The sequence below is a fragment of the Mauremys mutica genome, chromosome 1 (genome assembly GCF_020497125.1).
Source record: "Mauremys mutica isolate MM-2020 ecotype Southern chromosome 1, ASM2049712v1, whole genome shotgun sequence".
Classification (NCBI taxonomy): Eukaryota; Metazoa; Chordata; order Testudines; family Geoemydidae; genus Mauremys; species Mauremys mutica.
The window spans coordinates 1,918,998-1,944,278 of record NC_059072.1 but is presented as its reverse complement, the minus strand read 5'-3'; the positions used below and the strand labels follow the sequence as shown (position 1 = coordinate 1,944,278).

Here is a 25,281-nt window from a genome sequence, read left to right as displayed (position 1 = left end):
ATGGGGAGAGGCTGGATCCCTGCAGGATGGTCTAGAGATGTGGGGCGCTGGGAGGGGAGGATCTGGTGCTCATCACAGGTGTGTGGGTGCTGCCTGAGAGCAATGGCTGAAGCCCTCTCTGGCTAAGAACTGGCTAACTGATATAGTAGGTAATTGTCACTGGGAAATCATGATCCACAAGGGGTGTATATAGCAGGGTGTTGCAGGCCAGTACCATTCAATATCTTCATTAATGACCTGAAATATAATATAAAACCACGGCTGGTGATATTAGCTGGTGATAGAAGAACTGGTGGAGCGGTAAATAATGGTGGGGACTGGTCAGTTCTACAGATCTACCCTAGTGAAACCAGACACTCTGGGCTGGACACAGAACTCACTGGTGGGGTCTCTGGGTTGTGTGACGCAGGAGGTCAGATGAGATGATCAGAATGGGTCCTTCTGGCTTTAACATCTGTGGAAACCAAGGCTCCCAGCGAGCCCCAGGCCCCTCGCAGGCCTTTGGTTCAGAGACATTGAGCCTGTGCCCAAGTCGCTGGATAACAGACCCTGAGTCTACAGCCTCTTCCCCAGCACGGTCTGTAACAGGCAGCCCAGGCTCATCGCTCCGTGGGCACCACAGGTGTGGTAAGATGAGGCCCTGAAACATAAACCTTTGTATCAGAGGCCTAAGGCCTGAGCTAAAGTAAAGGTCAAGACTTTGCTAACATAAAGCAAAGTTACGCTGTGAGCCAGAGGCAGGCCCTGCTCACAGACACTGGCAAGGAAAGGGACGTACCTAAAAGGTACTGGACACCAGCTATCAGAACATTCGCATACTTGTACACTCCACACGGATAACAAGGAACAGGCTGACCCATCCCAATGACAGGGCCAAAAGGGTAATATGATGGATAGAGTTGTTTTGTTTGAACCAACATGTATAGGGTGAGAGGTGGCACCTTACTGCATAGCGGGGTTGTACCTTGTTACATCGGGGGGTTGCTCCTCAATACATCAGCAGTGATGAGTAACTTGTTTGTACCTGTGTTGCCGGCCCAAAGGGCCCGAGGAGGCAACAGTGGGGTTCGTTGCCCGGTGTGTGTCGCACTAATGAACACACCAGGGTGGAGAAGCAACCCAAGTTTATTTGAGCCCAAATAAGGTGCCAGGGAGAAAAAGCATTCTCAAATCCTGCACACCCGCGCGCAGGGGAGGGGGGGGGTCCCAGCATTTATACCCCCCTTGTTTTTCCCCCTTTTTCCCTCCCCCTTGCAACAGTTACACTTAACACTATAATGTAGCTTGTTAGAACTGTTCTCATTCGCATATTTATCTATGGCCTTCACAGCACAGACGCATGCAGATTTTCCTCCCCCTTCTCCCCCTTACTTACTGCTGCTTTTTGCTGTTTCGAGCTATCCTGCAACTGCAAGCTAAGACAGCTGACAGTTACACATTTTGCTTGCTGTTTGTTAGCATTTTAGGCTGGTTAAAGTTTACAGCATGGAAGAACGTTGGTTCACTCAGGCCCAAAGTCACAACTTTGGTTTACTTAGGCCTAGGGACACCAACAATTCCCCCCTTTGAGAATACACAAACTTTTGGCGAGTTTTCTCAAACTTTAAAGACAAAAAGCAATGAAGCTCTGCAGAAATATTTACAACTGCTCTTTTGAGCTTAGTCACCCCCAACCCAGGAATGAATACATGGACAAAAGAGTGGAACCTTGTTCATTTAACAACTAAGGGATTGGGGCACTGACTATAAATCAGGTAGGTATACCAAGTGGTTTAATTTCCCAGATGTCTCGGTGAATAATTCAGTCCCATATGCATCCTCCCCATGGACCCGGCAGGATTCGGTATGTAGGAGCCCACACCCACCCTAACCGGTCCATATGCTTGGAAGGAGCACTGTGAATGTCCACACTTCTGTCCAGAAAGTGTCCAAGTATGTTTCCACAACCATAGATCAGATGGTACTCCTGATGCATCTGTAAGGGCAGTGGGCCAAGTCTGGTGCTCAAGATCACTCCGAATGGCCATCAGCTGGTCATTCAGGAAATCCTGAATTTCTAAACATACTAGATCCCACTGCAATGCCTTCCCAGCCTCAGTGATATTTAATACCATCTCTGTCAGTAACTTCTGGGTCATAGAACTAATGGTGGAAATGACATGTAACTCACCAATTCCAGCTTGTACTTAAGATAGCTGAGCTTTAAAAATAAGGCTAGTGGCCTTTTCTAGTTGGCCCAATTTCTGATCATGTTCTTGGCTTTTAAGAATATTCCAAATGGCTGCTGCACTAGCGGCCCTAGCCCAGAGGGATCTGGTTAACTCTCCCTTTTTCCAGAGGAAATAACCCAGGCTCTCTGTTGTGCTAATCTAATGGCAGTCCCTTGTGAGCAATTTGGGTATGTAGAAGTGATCTAAAAACTGGATAAGGGCAACGTCATTTAAAATCCAATTAGGGAAGGCAATACATACTGAAGGATTTATCTAAAACACAGGGCGCAGCCTGTAGAATAAACCCCAAAATCCAATTAATACCGCATTCCCAAGCATGGGTCCCACAAATTTCTTCCTGCCAGTGTATAATTCTTTGTTTCTTCACCAGGGTCAGTTCTCAATGTCCTTTTTAGTCAGGAATTCCTGGACTTTGGCCATTTTAGTGGAGTGAGTGTTTCTTCTTCTTTCCCAAAACAGTTGTGGTTTAGCATCCTACAGGGGAGAGGTTACCAGCACATCACCCTGTAATGGTTTTGCTTCTTCTAGAAAAGTTCAAAGGCACAGTAAGTCTGTCAGTGGACAAGGGAGAGGTTAACTAGCACGTTACCTTGTCCTTTTTCCCTGCTGTCCAGAAGGCACAGTAAAACTAGAAGAAGGAAAAGGCTAATCATCAGTAGGAGAATTCTCCTGAGGTGGAGGGGTCTTTTTGCAGTGAGAATCATGGGTCCAGGCAGTCAGTCTTTGGCACTTCACAGCGGTGTCGGTAGTCAGCAGGACTTAATAAGGGCCTTTCCAGCATGGAGCCAAAGCAGTCTTTCGTTGGTGGACCTTTACATTGATCCAGTCTCCTGGTTCCAAGGAGTGGCAGGGATGCTAGGGTCTTTGGGTAGCGCTTCTTTACCTGTGAAAAAAGAAACCTAACACATTTTATTAGTGCCTGTCAGTGATTTGCAGACTTTACAGCTGCTTGGGCACATTCAAGCCCCCCTTTTCTTGGTTGTTAGCCAAGTCTTAGCTGTGAGCAGTGTCCTTGAATGGGGCCAGCGCCTTATCCTTAGACTGAGCATGTTAGCTATTTTTTTTTCTCAGTTAACTCGTTCTTTTTTTCTTTTCCCTTCTTGGCTTTTTTTTTTTTAAACCTACAAAGGAAACTTTTACTTTTTACTTATACACCTTTTGTTAACAATGAACACATACACATTGCCGTTATACAGTACATTAGTCTTATTATTTAATGTATGCCACATATACCCTTTCACTAAAATAACCTTATTACAGAGCTTTGGAACAACAAGCCAGAACAAGCACACTCACTTTGATGAGTTCATTCAATACAACCTCTAGTCCAATAGCTTTCCACCATCCCCAGCCCTCTGGCTAGAAGTCTGAGGTAGCCAGGAGGATCCCATGTTCAATATGGGGAGTGGGTTAACTTTTCATGTCCTTGCTTTCAAAGACTGTTGGTATGCAAATTTTAATAACAATTGTTAATTAAAAGATTTGGCCAATGAAGTTTCTTTTTCTTACTTAAGAAAATGTATTAGACTTTAGTATATCACATTTTTTTGATGTATCCAAACACTTTATATTCTAGGTGGAACAAAACAAGTATCTGCATTCCAATCCAACCCTTCCGCTTGATTTTAAACCAGACCATCCCATAAAAATATTAAACACAACAATTCTGGCCACGAGACAAACACCACAAGACAGAACATATAACACAAAACATAATTTTTACTGTGCCAGTAAATCATGGTACGTTGAATGCTGTTCAGTTGGCATTAGTTTTCTTTGATTATCTGAAAGACAAAAACAGAGGTCTACCCCTTTCTGGGCAGTCAATCATTACTTAAAATATACAAATACCCTTGTTGATTTTAGGCAAAACAGGGGAATTACCCCATATTTTCTTGTATGTGTTTCATAGGCAGCCCAGGCTTCAGTGGCTTCTACCTTATCAGTTAGATAATTTGCATTAATACAGATGCTTTCTGGCCTGCGTTTTACTTTTAACTCCTGCTTTTAAACACTGAAAGAAAACATCACCACTTATAGTGTCCTTAGAGCCTAATACAATTTCAATTACATAGCACTGTATACATTCTTCAGCTAATTCAACAAACTTGTTCATAGCCAAATGATTGCAATCTAATAATTTCTTTGCCTGAATTTATTTACAAACATTTTAAAGACACCAAGAACTTTTCTCTTTAGCATTTTTACAAAGTTTAACTGCTGTTCCCTCCAGCAACTACAGAGTCAACTCTTCACTCTCCTTTAAATCACTTGCTTGTCTTTCAACAGCCACTTAGCAATTCAAATCACCATTCCAAATATCCTCCCGGGTATTTGAAATCCCCATGCTTATACTTACTTACTCCTTTCTTCCACTACACCCTCAAAAGTTTCCAACCTGGTTTCCAATCTCTCTGTCTGTTGCCTGCCCGCCTGGGCCCGATCCTGCTTTTCTCGCTGAACCGTCCCTTCCATGGGCACCAACTTGTTCTACTACCAGTTTAGCTAGGAGGGTGGGCTTCTCAACTATCCCCCACCCATCTGGTCTTTTCCCTAAAACATTTTTACTCACAAGACTACCCGAGTCCTCCCTTGTGAGGCTTGCCACCTGGGCAAAAATACATGGCCATTGGGTAAAGGCCATTTACTTAACATATAATCCAAACCCCTTTAGGGGGTTTACCCAGAGACCCACCCATTTGTCTGCTGACACTTAAACAGAAAAGAAAATTACACAGAGAGCAGAGAGAATTACAGTCTAAGCCAGATTTTTCTACTTCTATTACATTGTCCGTTACAGGGGACGGGACAGAAGGATCTCAATACAACCTCAGAGCTTCATCGCACACATGGCTTCCACCCTGAGGAATTACAAACGAAAAGTTCAGTTCCGCCCACACACCTAATGCCCAAATGAACAGAGCAGAAAAACAACAGTAACCGGTTAAACAGAACAGAACCAGAACCAGATAGTGTTTCCTTATTCTATTGGGGCTCACCTTTAATCGTGCAATCCTTAACATATAACACCAACAGTACCAAACAAAGCAAACATAAAATAACAATGGTAAAACAGATAGATGGTGTAAATTCTGCAGGGCTCCCCCATTCTTAATTGCTCACCAAACTGTGAGAAAATTTCTGTTACCAATTTATCCCTCATGTCAGGTGATCAGGCTGACACTGCAGGACGGTGGGGGAGGATAGAGAAAACACACCATATAACCAAATTTTAAAGCTTCATTAAAAATAATAAAACAACAATGGAGAGTGTTGGGAACGCTCCCACATCACTCGGGAAAAATATGAAAGCCCCAAGCCTTAAGCCACTTTAATACTCACACATGTCCAGACTGGCCACATCTGTGTATAACGTTCAGAGAAGGGGAATAGGTGGACCTGGGGAATAGGTATCCTGTATGCAGCTTGTTCAGAATTTCCAACATACTTCTGCTCTTGGGAGGGCTGTTCTTTTACACCCTGGAATCTCCTGCGGTGTCTCTTTCAGAGATTCCAGTCCAGGTCGGCTGCCTGTGGCTTCTCCAGTGTCACCAAGCCACACCGGCTTCAGGGTTGCAAAGACTGTTGGATCTCACTGGACAGTTAAGCTTTGCAAATGTAATTTCAATTCTGTAACTTGTATTGCCTTTGGTTTGCCTGTCTCTATTTTTCCACAGCCAGCTGGGGCCAAAAGCAGTTTTTCTTTGCACTTAGCATAGTCTGCGCTGATTCTTGACCTTGAACTCAAAGCAACTTTCTCTTTATCTCTGGGCCAAGATGAATTTCAAATTAACCCGTTCCTAGACAAATTGCTCACACTGTTTCAGAGGCTTTTCTTTGGTGATTAAAAGCTCCTCTGAGATGTATGATCTTATCTAGATTGAAGGTACCTTCTAATGGGCATTGTTTAGATGGATCTTCACGCGTGTGAAGATTCCAATTCTCTAAATACCTGCAGGTTTTAGGACCATAATGTACGTACATGTAATATGCTGGGGTACCCTTAGGGGGTGAGGTGGAATGTTTAGACTGTCCCTTACCCATTTTCCACTTACACACACAGAGAGGGTGCCCTGTCTGCGCTAGCGGCTCATAAACTAAGGATCTCTCCCTACAGGGCACTCACACAGGAGAGACTAACGAGGATGACCACGACTCTCCTACACCTCCCTTCAGCAAAAAGCGTCGGCTAGTCTCTGGGAGACGGCGCCGCTTACTCTGATTGCATCCAGTGAGATGATCAGACTGTCAGTAGCCTGCACAGAAAGGAAGTGGGGGGAGGGAAGATGGGTTCACACACTCCTAGACCCAGGTAGCTTCCTTGCCGGATGATGCCAGGCTGAGTCAGCCCACCATGGGTCGGATCGCCTAAAGATCCCTAGTTACCGGGCTTGCGTTAGAGTAGTCCTGGTCACGAGCTTTCGCTTCACAGGGTACTCTGGGCGTCTTCTGGTAACAGTCACTCACACTGGTATACACACACACACACACACACACCAAGGCAATTATTTCCTATTACCACGATGCATCTTATCTTGCTGCACAGTCAATAAATTCAGATGGCGTGAGCCCAATAGAGACAGACGCCCCCGCGGACGGTCCTCCTCCCAGTGCAACTCTGGGGCATATGATGGGGGATTTTTACAAGAGCTCTCCATACAAACAGCTTCAGAAGCTACCTGTTCGCTGACAAAACAGGAGTAATTGAAGGATCATGTTGTAATTAAATTATCCTTCCAGTGGCCACCTTTCCTGGCTCTCTAGCTGGATACTGAGGCCAGTCAACTGTACAGAACCTCTTTAGTTTACTCTTAGTCATTGGATCCAAACCAGACACCTTCCAATTTGCTAGAATGCATTCTAGGGGCGTACACCTTGCCCTACCGGCCGTACCCTGTTCCTGCCCCATACCACGGGCTTGCCCTTGACCCACTATAGGACGCTCTATCGTCTAATGGGAATTACAACGGCTGGGCGTCCCCAACCTCAGGCAAAAGTCCACACCACTGGACTGTTCCTACCTTATCCATGGGACCAGTTCCTCACCGTCGCCCGCAACTGCTTCTCCACTATCTGAGTGCGTTGCACCGTTGTGTCTTCCAAGGTCGGTCTGACGCGTCTCTGCCGAGGCCCCCGGTAAAGTCACCGGTGCGCGCTGGGCGTCGGCTGTGACCGTCGTCCACCGGCCATCAGAGGAGTCCGGGCAAGGCACAATTTTGCCTCGAGCCCACCCAGGGACGCCAAAACTGTTGCCGGCCCAAAGGGCCCGAGGAGGCAACAGTGGGGTTCGTTGCCCGGTGTGCGTCGCACTAATGAACACACCAGGGTGGAGAAGCAAACCAAGTTTATTTGAGCCCAAATAAGGTGCCAGGGAGAAAAAGCATTCTCAAATCCTGCACTCCTCACGCGGGGGGGGGGTCCCCAGCATTTATACCCCCCCTTGTTTTTCCCCCTTCCTCCCTCCCCCTTGCAACAGTTACACTTAACACTATAATGTAGCTTGTTAGAACTGATCTCATTCGCATATTTATCTATGGCCTTCACAGCACAGACGCATGCAGACTTTCCTCCCCCTTCTCCCCCCTCGTCTTACTGCCGCTTTTTGCTGTTTCGAGCTGTAATGCCTAAGACAGCTGACAGTTACACATTTTGCTTGCTGTTTGTTAGCATTTTAGGCTGGTTAAAGTTTACAGCATGGAAGAACTTTGGTTCACTCAGGCCCAAAGTCACAACTTTGGTTTACTTAGGCCTAGGGACACCAAAACCTGTGTATAAGAATGCACCCCTGAGGTGGTGTCTTTGTCTGGCCTGGGGGCAGTGGAGATTCCCGGCACTGACTGAGCCGGTCCATTGCCACGGGTACAAATTCACAGTATGTCCTGTAGAGTCTGTGAGAAACTCTTACTGTGCTTCATTTGACAATAAACCTGGCCCGTGACTTCGTACCTTATCGGAGTCTGTGGTCATTGGGGGTTCGCTCGAGATCTGCTGTGCCAGCCATCTGCAGAGCCAGGGCAGCACACAGAGGAAACACACACACACCCAGCCAACTGTTATCAACACTAAACAGAGCAGAGCACCACACCTGACAACACTGGTGACCACATCTGACAACATTGTTGACCACAACTGCTGATCTGGTGAGCAAGCGAGCTGTCCGCTGTAGGAATCGTGATCTAACGTGACAGAAAACCACTAGCTAGGAAACCCCCTTAACCTCTCCCTGCAAATCCCCACAGAGTTTAAAAAATATAATGGGGGAAGAAACATGGAATGAAATTTGTAAGGCTAGGGCAGAGACTGTGCCAGTGATCTGCAGAGCCGGGGCAGCACACAGAGGGAACACACACACACAGCCGACTGCTATCACCATTGAGCAGAGCAGAGCACCACACTGGTGACATCTGACGACAGCAGGGGCTGACTGGCACCATCACTATATGCTGCAAAGGTGATGCGTGAGGGGCATGTGAGGGTGAAGTGCCCCTCACCGCAGCCAGCCTGGGGGGGAGCGGAAGGGCGGGTCCAGACCCTCTTCTCATGCCAGCCGCTAGCACGCTGCTCTTTGCAGCTGCTGCAGCACAGAAGCTGCCTGCAAGGCAGCCTGGCTAGGGGTTGCGGGGAGGCGCTGCAGTGATGGGCCACCCCCCATCAATCCAAATTTCCAGAGACAGGTCCCAGGCGAGCTGGAGGCCCCATCCCCAGCATGCTCAGCCCTTGTTGCCGGAAGCCAAGCCCAGGCAGGGAGGGGGCCACCGCTGCCACCCCTCCCCAACCAGGCTCTCTGGCAGGCCCTGCTGTGCTGCCCAGAGCAGAGACCGGGAGCAGCCGGCTTCAGCTGCATGAGAAGCAGTTTTCTCCCACTCGTCGCCCAGGCCCAGCTGCCAAAGAGTGAGATGAACGTGCCGGAGAGGAGCCGGAACAGCAGAAGGACAGAAGTTTTTTCCCACCAGTAACATGGGGCAGGGAGGCGGTGGGGAGAGCTTGGCAGCCCTGGGCTAGGGGCAGGCGGGGGAGGAACCATGTTGGGCGGCCATGTGTCATCCCTTTTAAATTGTGCACCCCCCAGTATGGGAGACACCAGTCATCTGCAAATACAAGTGAACCAGAGGGAAAGAGACCCCAATTTACAGCACATGACTTGAGACCAATTCCTGCCACAAGAGTCACTCAGGGCTTGGGGCTCAGGGCAGGTGGAGGGTGCTGAGCCTGGAGGGTGCTCACTGCTGGGTGCTCAGGGACGGGGTGGTGGTGACGGGGGTCATTCAGGCAGGGAATCAAATCACTGCTGTGTGCCCCCATCACGCCCTCTCTACAGGAAATCTGCCCCATGTGTTGCCCTGGAATTTGACATCCCTGCATGTACCCAGAACTTGACAGCACTGCAGTCAGCCATTTTGTATGTTCAGCCACTGCCAGCTGAAAACCAAACGTCACGTAGCGAGGAATAACTTGAGGCTTTGATGCGGTTCTGGCGGGACCCAACTGAGAGTGCCAAATCAGGACCAATTGCTCAAACAGGGCAGTCACAGCCCTAGGCTGGGGTTTTTCCACCTCTAAGGCAAACCAAACCAGCCGGACAAAAAGGACTTTGGTCTCACCCCACTGGCTAACCACAAGTCACACGAGCAATTCCCTTAGACATTCCAGTTTCCCAGTATCACCACCAGTGCACTCGTCCTGGGGATGAATGGTTATGAAAACCAACACCCCAATAAAAGAAAAAGGTTCTCTCGATCCCAAAGGACCAAGCCCCAGACCCAGGTCAATATACACATCAGATCTTACCCACAAATCATGCTGTTGCCAATCCTTTAGGATCTAAAATCTAAAGGTTTATTTACAAAGGGAAAAAGGTAGAGATGAGAGGTAGAATTGGTTAAATGGAATCAATTCCATACAGTAATGGCAAAGTTCTTATTTCAGGCTTGCAGCAGTGATGGCATAAACTGCAGGTTCAAATCAAGTCTCTGGAGAACATCCCCCGCTGGCATGGGTCCTCAGTCCCTTGTGTAGAGCGCTTCAGCTTGTAGCAAAGTCCCTCCAGAGGTAAGAAGCAGGATTGAAGACAAGATGGAGATGATGCATCAGCCTTATATAGGCTTTTCCAGGTGTAAGAACCTCTTTGTTCTTACTGTGGAAAATCACCGCAAAATGGAGTCTGCAGTCACATGGACAAGTCTCTGCATACCTTGCTGAGTCACAAGGCGTGTCTGCCTTCTCTCCCTGGGTCAATTGTGTAGCTGATGGTCCTTAATGGGCCATCAAGCAGGCTAAGCAGAGCTAACACCAGCTTGTCTGGGATATCACCCAGAAGCACATCACCAACTTGAAATACAGACAGTATAGAGCCAATATACATAACTTCAACTAAAAATGATACATGCACACAGACAGCATAATCATAACCAGCAACCCATAACCTGGTCTTAGACACCTTATATGACCCCCTTTACCTAATATTTGGTGCCACTACAGGACCTCGGTTGCAACCCATGTTCTATATGGTCCCAATTTATATCAATAACGTCACACAAGCTCAGACAGGTGCATACTTGCCGTTTGTTAATCAGAATGGGAGGATGGGACAGAACGTTATGGAAGAGAGTGAGTGGCTAGAGACCTTGGTTTTTGGTGCCCCTGACATGTTGTTGTTCTGGCTAGAAATACTAGAAATGTTTGGAGATCATGAGTTGTTTGTTGAACTTAGGAGAACTAGTGACCCAGTAGAGGTGATTGTGCTTAGCCCTGGGAGTCACTATAAGTTATGTGCTTTGTCAGAGTTAACGATAAAAGATTAGTTAAAAGTAAATACTTGGGAGCAGTGCGAGGGAGCTTTTATTCAGGCAAGAAGCTGACATCTAAACTCCCCATTAGGCAGACATGAAACAAAGCCCCTGGATGCCCGGCTGGTGATGATGAGAAACCATCTCAGATGGTGGGGAACTATACCTGGGATGTCCTAAACAAGGCAGCTCAAGGGGGATAGCTCAGTGGTTTGAGTAATGGCTTGTTAAACCCCCCATTGTGAGTTCAATCCTTGAGGGAACCACTTAGGGATCTGGGGCAAAAATTGGTCCTGCTAGTGAAGACAGGGGGCTGGACTCAATGACCTTTCAAGGTCCCTTCCAGTTCTAGGAGTTAGGTATGCCTCCTATTATTTATTGTGTGTGCATCTGCTTAATATCTAATAAATTGTAGTTTTAGAGAAGCGCACGCTTGCTTGTATCAATCATTTCTCAGATGGAATTGCTGTGTTACCAGTTATTATTCCTGACACATCTGGAGAGAAACAGTTAAGTTATCACTGCTTTGTGTTCTGAAAACCCTGGGTAAGACATGTGCCCTCTGGGCCCATCTGTCTGCCTCAGCGCCTGCCCCAGCGCCCCCTTCCCAGTGCCAGGCTGTGACTCAGCAGCAATAACACTCACCCTGCCAGCCACGCCAGGGCGTCTCAGGGGCAGCAGGAAGCTGAGCAGAAGAGGGGGCAGATTGTCATCTCGTATCTGTGTCGTCACTGGGTTTGAACTGTCATGTCTGATCCCATTTCCAAAGTCAGTCTCCTCCTTCTTCCTCCCCCGGCCCCTCCCCTCTGCTGGGCTATAAACCCCCTGGGAACCCAGAGTCTGGCACAGGCTGAACTCCAATACCCAGTGCTCTGGACCAGCCACCTAGATAGACAGACAGACAAACGGACAGGTGAGTCCCTGCCCCCTCCAGTCGTTTCCCCCCCACCCCCCATGTTGGGTGCTGGGCTCTTGGTGGCAACTAATCCCTGGGACGGGGTCTGGGGCTGGACTTCCCCTGTGTGAGCTGCCTGGGTCCTGGGACAGGGTCTAACCGGCTCTCCACTGCCCACGGCCCTGCCCCCCACCCCACATGGACCAGAGCTGAGCTGTCCCAGAGAGCAGTGCCCAGCGCCCCACACTCCGCAGCTGGGACTGAACCGGGTGTCTCCCATTTGTGGGACCTGGTACATCACCCTTTGCAGGGTGGCATCTGGTCCTCACCCACCTTTGGTCCTCCCCCACCCCAGGGATGTTGCGTAAGCCCTTCCAGACCCCATCCCAATGGAGCAGATAGGCAGGAAGGATGAGGGGAGCAACCAGAGCAGAGCAAGGAGGTAGGGAGGATGGGGAGCCCCACGCCAGATTAGGAAGATAGCAGGGGTGGAGGATGCCCATGACAGGGCAGGGAGGGCAGATGGGGTGGGGGAGCCCCATGGCAGGGCAGGCAGAGAAGGAGGGGTGGGGAATCTCCCACAGCAGGGCAGGGAGGATAGGAGGGGTGGGGAAGCCCACTCAGTGGAGCAGGGAGGGTGGGAGGGGTGTGGGAGATACAGTGAAAGGGCAGAAGGGGTGGGGGGAACCCCCTCGGTGGAGCAGGCTGCAGTGGCAGGGAGCTGACTAATCTCCAGCTAAGCTCACCCTTGCTGCGGCCGTGGGGTAACACGGGGACCCACAGCTCTGGGTGTCCCCAGCAGAACAGTCCAACCATGGGGCGGGTTTGTTTCCAGTGGGGTCCTGCAGGGATCAGTTCTCGGCCCTACACTAGTTAACATTGTAAAACAGCCTCACTAGCCCCAGATACCAGCAGCCAAGCCACAGACAGGTGAGATCAGGGTCACTTCGGGGGCAAGTCTGACACCGCTTTCATTGGGCCACGGTCAGCACCTACAGACCAGGGTAATGGGCTCCCTTGAAATGCAGCAGAGAGACAGACCCGAGGGAGCGTGGGCAGCCCAGAACAGGGCCAACCCCTCGGCCACAGGCAGCACCCGAAGTTATAATCCAATTCTCATGGGCCTAATTGTCCCTGGCTCCATACGTCACCATTCACACCAGGGCCTGGTACGTGTAAATCGCCCCCCAGGGAGGATGGTGCATTTCCCAGTCTCTTTGCACAGGTGCAAATGACAACACCCAGTGCAGGGCGCTGAGGAGCCAAGCACAGGGCGCGTGATGGGCCGAGGGCTCCCCGGGCCTGAGGGCCGGGAATTGGGAAGTTGCTGTTTTACCCTGCACTGATGGGGGCCAGGCCCCAGCTGGTGTGAGTCCAGTGACCCCCGTGGAGCTCTGGCCAGTTCACACCCGCTGGGGTTCTAACCCCGGTGATTCCAGCGGAGCTTTGAGCAACGCCCCCCCCCCCCCGGCTGGGGCTCTGATCCCAAGGACTCCAGTAGCCCCACACCGGCCTGTACCCGCTGGGGATCCACCATGGGCTGCAGTAACTATTATCCATCCCCTCCCACCCGACCCCAACCACGCGGTGTTGACTTTCCAGACACACAATCTCCCTGGAGCTGGAAATATGAGTGTGATTGAAACACCTGTTAGTGGGGAAAGGCCCCAGGGTGGGGTCAGTGGGTGTCTCATGTACCAGGTGCTGGGTGATAACTCGAGAGGCTCCGTGTTTCTAACACTAACCCAGCTCTCTAGTCAGAGAACAATTGCAGAGGTGCTGCACCTGCAGCTGGCATTCCAGCCACGTGCACACAGACTGGCCTCCATCCTGGTGCCACTGGGGCCTCTTCCAAACTCTCCCCCCTGCCACCTGCGCCCTCCCCCCAAGTTCCATGTAGGTGGCTACCGAGGGGACCTGCCAGCCCCAGCACTGGGGAGAGAGGGGCAGCGGGAGATGGCAAATGCCCCTTCTGAGAACCACTTTCCTCTACAAATGGGACCTTGTTGCCTGGGACCCAGGTCCCATCTGAGTGACCACGGCCTCCCTGCTGACCCCCCCTTCTCCCCACCTGCAGCCCTGGGCTGGGGAGTCCCTGGAGATGCTGCTTGCAGAGCCCAGCCACTGAGGAGCTGGGACCTGGCTCCCTGCTGGGTGTCCAGGTCTGTCCCTGGGGCCCGGCTCAGTGAGGGGTGGAAGAGGAAGGACCCTTCGGACCCAGGGAGATGGGTCCCGAGCTCGGTGTCCCAGGGCTGGGGGACGGGATCCCTCTCGGGGCCCTTCCAGCCCAGCCAGGTAATTTAGCAAACAGCCCCAGCTCTGAAGCGCCTTCCCCTGGGAAATGCCCCGTTGGAGAAGGGGGGCTGCACTGGGGGGTGTCCCAGCCTCTCATGGTCCCATCTCCCTGGTGTGTTTTCTCCCCAGGGGAAGTGAGAAGATGGGGCCAGTCGCCTACTTCAGCCTCTGCCTTCTCTGCTGCCTGATTTTTAACCCCTCGCTGGCCGGTGAGTCCCTGCCCAGGCCCTCAGATCTGGAGCCCCCAGGTGCTGGTGGGTGAAAGGCCCCCCAGGGTCGGCTCTTCCCATGAGGATTGGGTGGGGCCAGTCCCTGGGCAACGGGCGCTCAGCCCCCGTCAGCTCCAGGCTCCCATCCCCCACTCCCGTGGTCCCCTCCCACTGGCCGGCCGTGTCCCCACGGGGTCCCTCTCCAAGGGCTGCTCATGGCTCCGCTCCAGCCCCAGCTTCTCCCCCATCCGGCCTCTGCTCCCGGCTGGGCTGCCCCAGTCCCTGCACACTGTGTCTTTCTCCTCAGACTGTCCCGTTCTTCCCCCCACTGGGACACGGCTCCACCCCGTCCCGCTGTGCCCCCAGGCCTGAGCAGGGCAGAGCCTGCCCAGTGTTCCCCTCCCCTCTGCCCCAGCCCCACAGATCCCTGCTATCCCCCCTCTATGTCCCATCTCTCTGGGCACCTCTTTCCCTTCCCTCCTCCTACAACCCCCCAGCTCCTTCCATCCAGAACTGTGCCCCTGCCCCGATTTCCTGCCTAGTCCCAGTCTGTGCCAACCCCACTGCTCCCCCAGCTTCACCCCTTGGCTCTGGGTGTTCCCTTCCTGCTCCCATGGCGGCTTCCCTGGCCCCACTGTCCTGCATGGCCCAAGGGGAGAAGCTCAGGGTGGCAGGAATTCCCTCTGCCCGAGGGCTGCAGCTGAATGGGGGCCACTGTAGCTGGCAGCTCCATAATTCCCCCCTTCCCTTCAGCCACCCCACAGTGCACTGGCTCCTTCCTCCCACCAGGGAGCCCTGGGAAAGGAGCCCCTGCCCCATCCAAACCCAGAGGCCCTGCCCTGCTGGGATCCCTGCTCAGAGCTGGGTTCCAGGGGCCCCGTTTTGCTGACCTGGGGTCTGAGCAAACTCAGCTTCTTCCTGCAGCACCTGGGCTGGAGGGTCCTGCCAGCCAGACACAGCCCCAAACGGGCTCCCGATGTTTTTGTGCTAATGGGAAAGCTGTGGCTGTGCCTCCGAAACAGCCTCTAACCACGGTGTCCTGTCCCCACCATGGCCCCAGCCCCCTCTCTCTCAGCAGGGGCACAGGCTATGTCGTGTCCCGCAGGCTGGCTCTCCTTCCATGACAGCTGCTATCGATTCTTCCACAAAGAGAAAAACTGGATGGAGGCTGAGGTGAGAGGCTGGGGGCAGCGGGGCTTAGGGGTCCTGGGCTGGAGCTGGAGGCTGGGGGGATGGGGCGGTTTAGGGTGAATATCAGAGTCAGTGAGCTGGGTAGGGCTGGGGAATCTGCTCCTGTGGGAGGGGCGGGGGGGGAGTGTTGCCAACTTTCTAAGTGCACCCCCCCTGCCCCGCCCCTTCTCCGAGGCCCCACCCCCACTCACTCCATCCCCCCTTCCTGTGTCACTGTCCCCCACCCTCACTCACTTTCACCGGGCTGGGGCAAGGGGTTGGGGTGTGGGAGGGTGGTGAGGGCTCCGGCGGGGAGTGCAGGCTCCGGGGTGGGCCCAGGGATGAGGGATTTGGGGTGTGAGAGAGCCTCTGGGCTAGGGGAGGGGGTTGGAGTACAGGGGGGTATGGGCTCTGGGCTGGGGGGTGTGGGCTCTAGAGTGGGGCTGAGGATGAAGGGTTTGGGGTGGAGGAGGGGGATCCACGCTGGAACTGAGGGGTTTGGCGTTCAGGAGGGCATGTGGACTCCATTGGGGGGTTTGGGCTTTGGGATGAGAGGTTTGGGGTGCAGGAGGGGGCTCAGAGCTGGGCACGGGGTTGTGGTGTGTGCAGGTTGTGGGCTCCAGGAAGGAGATTGGGTAGGAGACTCTGGGCTAAGTCGGGGTATTGGGGTGTGGTAGAGGGTTCAGGGTATGGGGTCCCAGCAGTGCTTACTGCAGCTCCCAGGAAATGGCCACCAGGTCCCTGCGGGCCCTACGCATATGGGTGGCCAGGAAGGCTCCATGTGCTGCCATCACGCCCGCAGCTGCTGTCCTGCAGCTCCCATTGGTTGTGGTTCCCAGCCAATGGGAGCTGTGGAACCGGCACTAGGGGAAGGGGCAGCACGTGGAGCCTCCGTGGCTGCCCATGTGCCTAGGGACTGCAGGGACCTGGCGATCGCTTCCGGGAGCCATGCGGAGTCAGGGCAGGTAGGGAGCCTGCCTTAGCCCTGGGACCCCGCTGCACCGCTGACCGGACTTTTAACGGCCCAGTCAGCAGTGCCTAGCGGAGCCGCCAGGGTCCCTTTCCGACCGGGTGTCCTGGTCAAAAACAGGACGCCTGGCAACCAGGGGCGGCTCTACAAATTTGGCTGCCCCAAGCAGTCATGCCCGGGAGGCGCCCCCGAGCCGCGGGAGCAGTGGACCTGCCGCGGGCATGACTGCGGAGGGTCCGCTGGTTGCGCGGCTCGGCTGGACCTCCCGCAGCTGCGGGCGGTTCGCTGGTCCGGCGGCTCCGGTTGAGCTGCCGCAGTCATGCCTGCGGGAGGTCCAGCCGAGCCGCGGGACCAGCGAACCGTCCGCAGTCATGCCTGCGGGAGGTCCACTGGAGCCGCCGGCCGAGCGTCCCCTCCGCAGTCATGCCTGCGGCAGGTCCGCTGCTCCCGGGGCTCCGGTGGACCTCCTGCAGGCATGACTGCGGCAGGTCCCCCGACCCAGCCTGCCGCCCCCCCCGGGAAAGGGCCGCCCCAGGCGGGTGCTTGCCCCGCTGGGCTCTGGAGCCGGCCCTGCTGGCAACCCTAGGTGGGAGCCCGGGGATGGCACCTTTCCCACTGCCCCAGGCAGAGCCCTGGAACCAGGCTGTGAGGGAACAACCTGCCCTGGCCTGGCTAGGGAGCAGAATACAATGTAAACATAGCTCCCGGTGAGGCACGATCTCCTCTGGACCCGACGCGCTTGTCATGAACTGCGTCTGCCAGGGACACCAGGGACGGCCTGGGCCCAGGTGGGGTCTTGTCTCCCTCTATCAGGCAGCTCCGGAAGGGCCTGCTCCTTACTTGGTGTTACCAGCACAACTCCCTTAGCTCCGGTGGCAGGGCTGTTCTGAAGGTCTCTGGTTCAATCCCCATTGCTGGCTGGCATGTGGCCAGGGAGTAACTGCACAGGACATGAAGGTGGTGATGGGCCCTGTGTACATAGGAACGGCCATACTGAGTGAGAGCAATGGGCCATCTAGCCCAATATAATGCCTTCTGGCAGTGCTGGGTGCTTCAGAGGGAATCAACAGAACAGGTTCATAATTGAGTGATCCATCCCCTGTCACCCATTCCCAGCTTCCAGCAAACAGAGGTTCTGGACACCATCCCTGCCCATCCTGGTTAATCACCATTGATGGACCTGTCCTCCATGAATTTATCTAGTTCTTTTTTGAACCCTGTTATAGCCTTTGGCCTTCACAACATCCTCTAGCAAAGAGTTGCACAACTTGACTGCATTGTGTGAAGAAATAGTTCCTTTCGTTTGTTTTAAACCTGCTGCATATTAATTTCATTTCATTTTGTAACCCTTAGTTCTTCTGTAATGAGGAGTAAATAACACTTTCTTATTTACTTTCTCCACACCAGTCATGATTTTATAGATCTCTCTTATATCTCCACTCAGCTGTCTCTTTTCCAGGCTGAAAGGTCCCAGGTTTACTAATCTCTTCTCATATGGAAGCTGTTCCGTACCCCGAATCATTTTTGCTGCCCTTTTCTGAACCTTTTCCAATTCCAATATATCTTTTTTGAGAAGAGGCGACCAGATCTGCACACAGTATTCGAGATGTGGGCGCACCATGGATTTATATAGAGGCAGTTTGGTATTTTCTTTCTTATTCTCTATCCCTTTCTTAATGATGCCCGACATTCTGTTCACTTTTTTGACTGCCGCTGCACAGGGAGTGGATGTTTTCTGAGAACTATCCACAAGGACTCCACAATTTCTTTCTTGAGTGGTAACAGTAATTTAGACTCCATCATTTTATATGATTGGGATATAGATGTTTTCCAATGTGCATTACTTTGCATTTATCCGCATTGACTTTCATCTGCCGTTTTGTTGTCCAGTTACCCAGTCTGTGAGATCCGTTTGTAACTTTTTCACAACCTGCTTTGGACTTAACTATCTTGAGTAGTTTTGTATCATCTGCAATATTTTTCACCTCTCTGTTTACCCCTTTTTCCAGATCATTATTGAAAATGTGGAACAGTACTGGTCCCAGTACAGACCGCTGGGGGACACGACTACTTACCTTTCTCCATTCTGAAAATTGGACATTTATTCCTACCCTTTGTTTCTTTTACCAAGTTACTGATCCATGAGAGGATCTTCCCTCTTATCCCATGACAGCTCACTTTGCTTAAGAGCCTTTGGTGAGGAACCTTGTCAAAGACTTTCTGAATATCTAAGTACACTAGACCCACTGGATCACTCTGTTTCACATGGCTGGGCTCTGTCTGGGGCATGGGGACAGGGCAAGGCCATCTGTGGATGGGAGGGAGGGACAGTGGAAGGAGGGACAGTCAGAAAACTTTTGGCTTTCCTGCAAGTCTCCCTCTGTGAGGCAGGTTTTCCAGACCTCGTGTTGTTCTTGGAGCTCTTTTCTGAGCTCTCCAATTTCTTAACGTTCTGTCTGAGAAGCGGATCCCAGACCGGGACAGGTGCCGGCTCACTAGTGCTGTATACGTGTAACACCCCGTCCCTGCTGCAACCCCACAGCCCTGTGCTCAAGTCGTGCCCTGGCGCCCGACACCTGGGCTGTGGTGGTTCCCCCCTCGCCTCTTCCCCTCCCTGCTCTGACCCTTCCACGAGGCTCCTACCACCTGCTGCTGCTGCCTGGCGAGTCTTCCTCCTCTCGTCTCCTCTCCTCCATTCCACCCCCCTTCGCAGCTGGCCGCATCCCTCCTCCTCACACCCCCTTGGGCCCTCTGGGGCGTTTGAGGATGTGAGCCGCGAGCCAGCAGCAGTGGGGGGAGTGAAGAGGGGAGAGGAGGGGATCCCTGAGTATAGGCTCATCAATGGCTATTAGCCAGGATGGGCAGGGATGGTGTCCCTGGCCTCTGTTTGCCAGAAGCTGGGAATGAGCAACAGGGGATGGATCATTTGATGATTCCCTGTTCTGTTCATTCCCTCTGGGGCACCTGGCACTGGCCACTGTTGGCAGACAGGATACTGGGCTAGATGGACCTTTGGTCTGACCCAGTAAGCTCATTCTTATGTTCTTATTCTCTGAGTAACTTAACACAAGTGAAATAGCGTTACAGAGACCTAGTAACAGATCACTGAAACTGTTAATAGGCCATTAAAGTGGTAATGAAGCCATTAAACAGGCATTTGCCAACACCCAGAAAGCCTTTGGCCACATTCATCTGAGTTTTTATATTGTAGGAAAATGTGTTATTTAGGTTAAAAACTGTTTCCAAACGACCCATCAGTAATTCCCATGCCATGTGACCTGTCAGTAATTCTCCATGCATCTGAACAGATGGTTTTTTTACCCACAAAAGGTGATGGCCAGATAAATCTGTTAATCTTTAAGATGCCACCGGACTCCTCATTGTTTTTGTGGATTCAGACTAACAGGGCTACCCCTCTGATACTTGGTACCATGCCATGCGAGTTATTCTCTACCCAGCAGAAGTATTTTTCACTAACCTCGCTCAAGGAGGAGCAGACATAGCCAGTGAGTTTATTTCTTGATCTAGCTGTTTTCTTCCAACCCAGTTTAAGTAAGCGAGCCTGGCAGGGAATTCTGTGGAAGAAAGGTGATTAAAGTGCTGCCTTAACGCAGGCTGTCAGGGACAAACCCTTTCGAAAAAGGAGAGATTAGGCTTCAGGTTGGTGCAGGTAGCCTGAAAAGCCAAGTCTCTCTCTATAGAATACGCACCGAACTCTGCCACGCAGCGGAGAATCCGTCTGGCGATTGATCTATAGCTGTTAGTTCGCACAGGGAAATGTTATTAGTGCTTTAGGGTGACGGGGGGGGGGGGAATCTCGCGGCGGTGGGGCCAGCAGCAGGGTGAGGAGGGGAGTGGTGAGCCAGCGGCATGGCAGGCCGGGGGGTATCTCGTGGCGGGAAAGGGGGTGTGGCGGGGCGGTGAGGAACCGACCAGCAGGCGGGTGAGTGGAGGTCAGACGTGGGGGCGAGAAGGCGAGAGGAGAGGGGGACCTTGCATTGGGGTGAAGAGGTGAGAGTCGAGTCAGCAGCAGGCAGGGCCTGGGGGCGGAGCAGGGGCGGAGCCGTAGGCAGAAGAGGCGGGACGGGAGCGAGCCTCCCCCAGGGGAAGTTTCACCCACCACCTGTGCCTGCACGTTCCAGGCTCACACCTGCCCTCTTGTGCAGCTCGGCACTCAGAGCTCACATTCAGCTGGTTGCGGCCATGACCCCTCAGTGCTTTTCAGTCCCGGCTGCCAGGCTACATGCCCCGGCTGTCAGTGTGGCCGGCTGCCTTGGTTCCTGGCCGTGCGACCCTGCGTTTAGCTGTATTACAGCACACGTGGATCAAGTCAGCCCAGCTCACCGTGCGATCCCGATCCCTGCGTAGACCTGACGCGTCCGTCACTATTTACCGCTCCAGCAACCTCACTGTCACCGGCAGCCTTCACCCGCACTGATTTTGTTTTGTCTCCCAGATCCCTGAGACAGAGTCTGAATAGCCCTGGGCCGAGAACAGGCCCCTGTGGGTCTGTCTACACAGTACAGAAAAATCCGCAGCTGGCCCTGTGTAGGCTTCTGGGCTTGGCTGCAGCCCGGGCTCCAGGACCGTGTGAGATCTGCCAGGAAATCCCCTCGGCCAGGGCTGCACTGAGGTCATGTGATGCTAATTGCTCACGGGCACAAGCCGAGCGCCTGGCAGAGTCCGAGTGCCTGGGTCAGCACCGTGCCCTTCATCCGCCCCACCCGTGCTCTCCTCCCAGCATGACAGCGGGTGTCTGGCAGAGCCATGGCCCAGGGCAGGCCGGTGCTCAGAGCAGAGCCCAGGAGCTGGGGCGGGAGGGATTGGGTGACACCAGCAGGGCACAGGGTGGCTGTGGCTGTGCCGCGCGGGGTGGGGGCCGGGAAGGTGAGGGGGGCTGGAGGGAGGGAGGCAACTCTACCTGCTCCCCCCATTGGTCCTGGGGAGGGGAGAGGCGCTACCAGGGGTCCTGTCCCCTCACAGCCCTGGCTGCCCGGGGGAGGCAGGGCCCCGGAACAGAGCTGGACTCGCTCCTGCTGCTCCCTGCACTGGGGCTGGGGGGTAACTAGCTCTGGTTTCTCTTCTCCCAGGCTCATTGCCAGCACCAGAGGAATGGGGCCCATCTCGTCTCCATTCACGGTCCTGGAGAAAATAACATGCTGGCCCATTACAGCAAGCAGTACCACAAAAAGAACCGCGCCGTCTGGATCGGACTCTCAGACCCTATGGAGGTGAGTGCCCGGTGCCCGCTCTGCCTCTGGCAGCCCCTCCCCAGCCCCTGGGCTCTGGGTCTCTGCTCAGTGAGGTGGTTGTTTGGGGCGGGGGTGGCACCAGAGCAGGATTTCCATTGGAACGGGGTGAAAAGGGGCTGTAACCGCCTGGGTTTTCAGTCACAGGATCGATCCCCAGCGCCCGGTGCAGAGTATAAGCTGCTGTTACTAATATTCGTGTTCGTGACACTAGCGCCCAGGGACCCACCACACCGGCCCGTTGGGCTCAGACCTTGCACGCCCGGCCCGAGAGTCAGCCCCGCCCCACACGGACGAGATGTGGGGGTGGCAGGAGCAGGGGGTGCTGGAGACTCTTTCTTCACTTGCTATTTTCATGTGTCTGAGGGTTGGGCAGGTCCTGATGTAACTTCAGCTGCCAGTAAATGTAGCCCTGGTTGTCAGCGCTGACATTTCATAGCAACGATCAGTGTCTCCAGGGTCACTGGGCAGACTCTGCCCGTGCCCTGCCCGTGGCCCCTCGGCTGCGGGGCACGTCTCTAGCTGTGCAACCTTGGGTTTGACAGGGGCCCTGCTCTCCTTTGTCTCTGCAGGATCGAGACTGGAAATGGTCAGATAATTCCCTGCTCGGTTTCACAGCTTGGGATAAAGGGCAACCTGATAGTCCGAGAAAAAACGAGCACTGTGTGGTGTTACGACGTCCAGGTAAGCTGGTGGATCAGACCCATGTGCACCTACAAGAGGAACCCTGTCAGCGCTCTGACCACACAGGTTCTGATCCTGCATGCTCTGGAGCACAGATCCTGGCTCCTCTCTCTTCCCTGCCCCATGCTGGGAAGGGAGTCAGGAGAGAACCCCTTGTCTCACCTGGTAAAACTGCTGCCTACCAGCTCCCCTGGGTCAGTTCATGTGTCTGCTCCAGTGACAGGCAGCAGAGATATACTCACATGTCCAGAGACACACACCCCTGCCCCAGACAGGGACTCTGCTGAGCTGTTAACCCGTGATGGCCCTGAGTCACTGTTGCACCCCTGCTGTGCAAACACTGATCCACATAATGATGTGGGCACCAGAGCTGCATTTGGCCCCCTCGCAGGGTTGTGTTACTCACAAGCATTCGCACACACGCCAGCTGCTTGTGAAAGTGCTGCCCAGTCTCGGAACGTTCACAGCTTAATTAATTTCTTTTTATTAGTAGTTGGAGCTATACCAATCTCCTAGAACTGGAAGGGACCTTGAAAGGTCATTGAGTCCAGCCCCCTGCCTTCACTAGCAGGACCAAGTACTGATTTTGCCCCAGATCCCCAAGTGACCCCCTCACGGATTGAACTCACAACCCTGGGTTTAGCAGGCCAATGCTCAAACCACTGAGCTCTCCCTCACCCTCCATGACTGTTCCCATGGAAACAGGCACCGGGAGGGGATCGTTAGCACAAGCTGCAGCCAGGGAGCAGACCCCGGCAGTGGGGTACGTGACCAGGTGCTCACAGCGCCAGCAGGGAGGGGATCAAGTTCCAAATAGCCCAGACGGTGACAGCGACCAGCCCAGTTTTTCAACCTTTTTGTATTGGTGCCCCCTGTGGCACAGCCAGCCTCTCGGTGTGACCCCCGTCAGACATTCCCAACGAGAGGGGACTCGGGGCTGTCACCCCACAGAGCTGACAGCTTGCGACCCCCATGTAACCACCCTGCGAACCCATGAGGGGTCAGAACCCCAAGTTTGAGAACCCCTGGGCTAGCCAGTGTTGGTGGATTCGAGGGGTCGCTTTGCAGACAGGCTGTGAACAGGAGAGGGATGAAATTCACAATGAATCCCCTGCCTGGCCCTCATCACTGAGTGCTGTGTCTGTGTGGGGCCTGCAGTGCCAGTGGGTGTGGGGAGTGATGAGCAGCTCTGGGGCTCTCAGACCAATTCCATTTATCACTGGGACAGGCCTGGGCCCGCCGTGAGCCGGGTGTGATAGACAGTCAGACGCTGCGGTAACAAGCAGCCAGTTGAGCACTGGGCTCTGTAGTAATTGATTCACATTTTACTAAAACACAAATTCTTTGTTACTTTTATGAACTATTCCAAAATTGCACCCAAAACATTATGTTAAAGGAACATGAAAGTCCCAAAGTCAAGGAAGTGGCAGACTAAGGCTGCCCATGTAACCTTAACGGAGCCCCTGGTACATGTGAGTCATGATACAGTCGTGAGTTACAGGCTCACTGTCCGTCAGGCCTGATGCCGGCAGATGGGCACAGCCAGGGCTGTAGTCACTGGACGGGGATAGAGTCAAAGAGCAGCAGAAACCCGCACCCCAGGGAACAGGGCACTGAGAACGGCCTATACCCCCCGCGGAGCTCCCTGCTGGGCCTGGGGTGCTGCTGAGGGGCTGAGCCCACCCAGCCCAGCCCCAGGACTCTCCTTCCCTGGGCGCTCTCTGGCCTGGCTACGCAGGAATCCGACTGCCGGGCAGCCCCCGGGCACGGGCACAGACACCCCCAGAGCAGAGGGGTAACGGGTCTGAGGGAGGAACGTGCTGCTCCGTGCACAGCAGGCCGGTGACACTGACTCCTGGGGCAGGGACACATCCCCTCTGCACGGCGGCTGAGCCCTGCCTGGGACAGAGGTTCCCCTGGGTGTAGCCAGACCCAGGTGGGCAGGGCCTGGAGGGGGCCTGGCTGGGGGCAGCTCACTCAGCAGGGAGGAGGCAGCAGCCCAGTTCCTGAGCGGGTGCCCCAGTCGCGGGGCAGGGCTCTCGCTCTCTCCTCTGCCCTCTGGCTGGGGTGGGGGCACGTGGGGTGGGGGAGGTAGGAGCAGTAGCACATGGACCAGGCGTCTCCCCTTTCACACTGAGCCTCGGCCTCTCTTTGCAGGATGGGGCTGCCCCAATCTGGGGCGCTCAGGGCTCCATCCCACCCTCCTCTTCCTCAGGGCTGGGCACAGGAGCTGGGATCTTCTCCGAGGGGCAGGGAACAGGGCGGGGGAGGGGTCACTGTATGAGCAGGAACGGCCCAGCCTGCCCCACCCCACAGGTCATTTCTGTTTTTCTTTCCAGATTTTAAGAAATGGCACGATTATCCCTGTGAAGAGAGACACCCCTTCATTTGTGAGCACAAACCCTAGGGGAGGCAGCTCGCCTGGACCAGAGGGCTCCCAGTACCTGGGCTGTGAGTGAATCGGGTCCCTCTGGCTCCCCGGGGAGACCAGATCCTGTGTCCCTGGCTGCAAAGTCCCTTCTGCAAAGCATCGCTGAGTTACGCTGTGTCACTCCCGCTCTGCTCTGCCCCCTTCTCTCCCTGTCGCACCCACGCTCTGCTCTTCTCAGCCATCTCAGCACAGTGCAGTGATAATAAACTTTCCCTCCAGCATTCAGCTCAGTGTATGTCTCCTTTCTCGTGTTCCTGACTCTGGCATGGACAGTTCCCTGAGTCACCTGGCCCCAGCCTCAGCACCCCAGAGACAGAGGGGAAGGAAAGGGAACGAATTAAGAATGAGGAGGGATCTGCCC

General features: G+C 53.7%; 1 protein-coding gene across 1 annotated transcript in view; it reads left to right on the top strand.

The window, feature by feature from the left end:
• LOC123375811 (C-type lectin BpLec-like) overlaps positions 1 to 25,135 on the top strand; it is an 81,443-nt gene extending 56,308 nt beyond the window's left edge. The window contains exons 2-6 of the mRNA XM_045027110.1: positions 14,337 to 14,416; positions 15,495 to 15,589; positions 21,647 to 21,787; positions 22,378 to 22,489; positions 24,829 to 25,135. Of these exons, the coding sequence (XP_044883045.1) occupies positions 14,350 to 14,416; positions 15,495 to 15,589; positions 21,647 to 21,787; positions 22,378 to 22,489; positions 24,829 to 24,896 (483 nt within the window). The 5' untranslated portion in view covers positions 14,337 to 14,349 and the 3' untranslated portion in view covers positions 24,897 to 25,135. The remainder of the gene's footprint in view (positions 1 to 14,336; positions 14,417 to 15,494; positions 15,590 to 21,646; positions 21,788 to 22,377; positions 22,490 to 24,828) is intronic.
• The last annotated feature ends 146 nt before the right edge of the window (positions 25,136 to 25,281 follow it).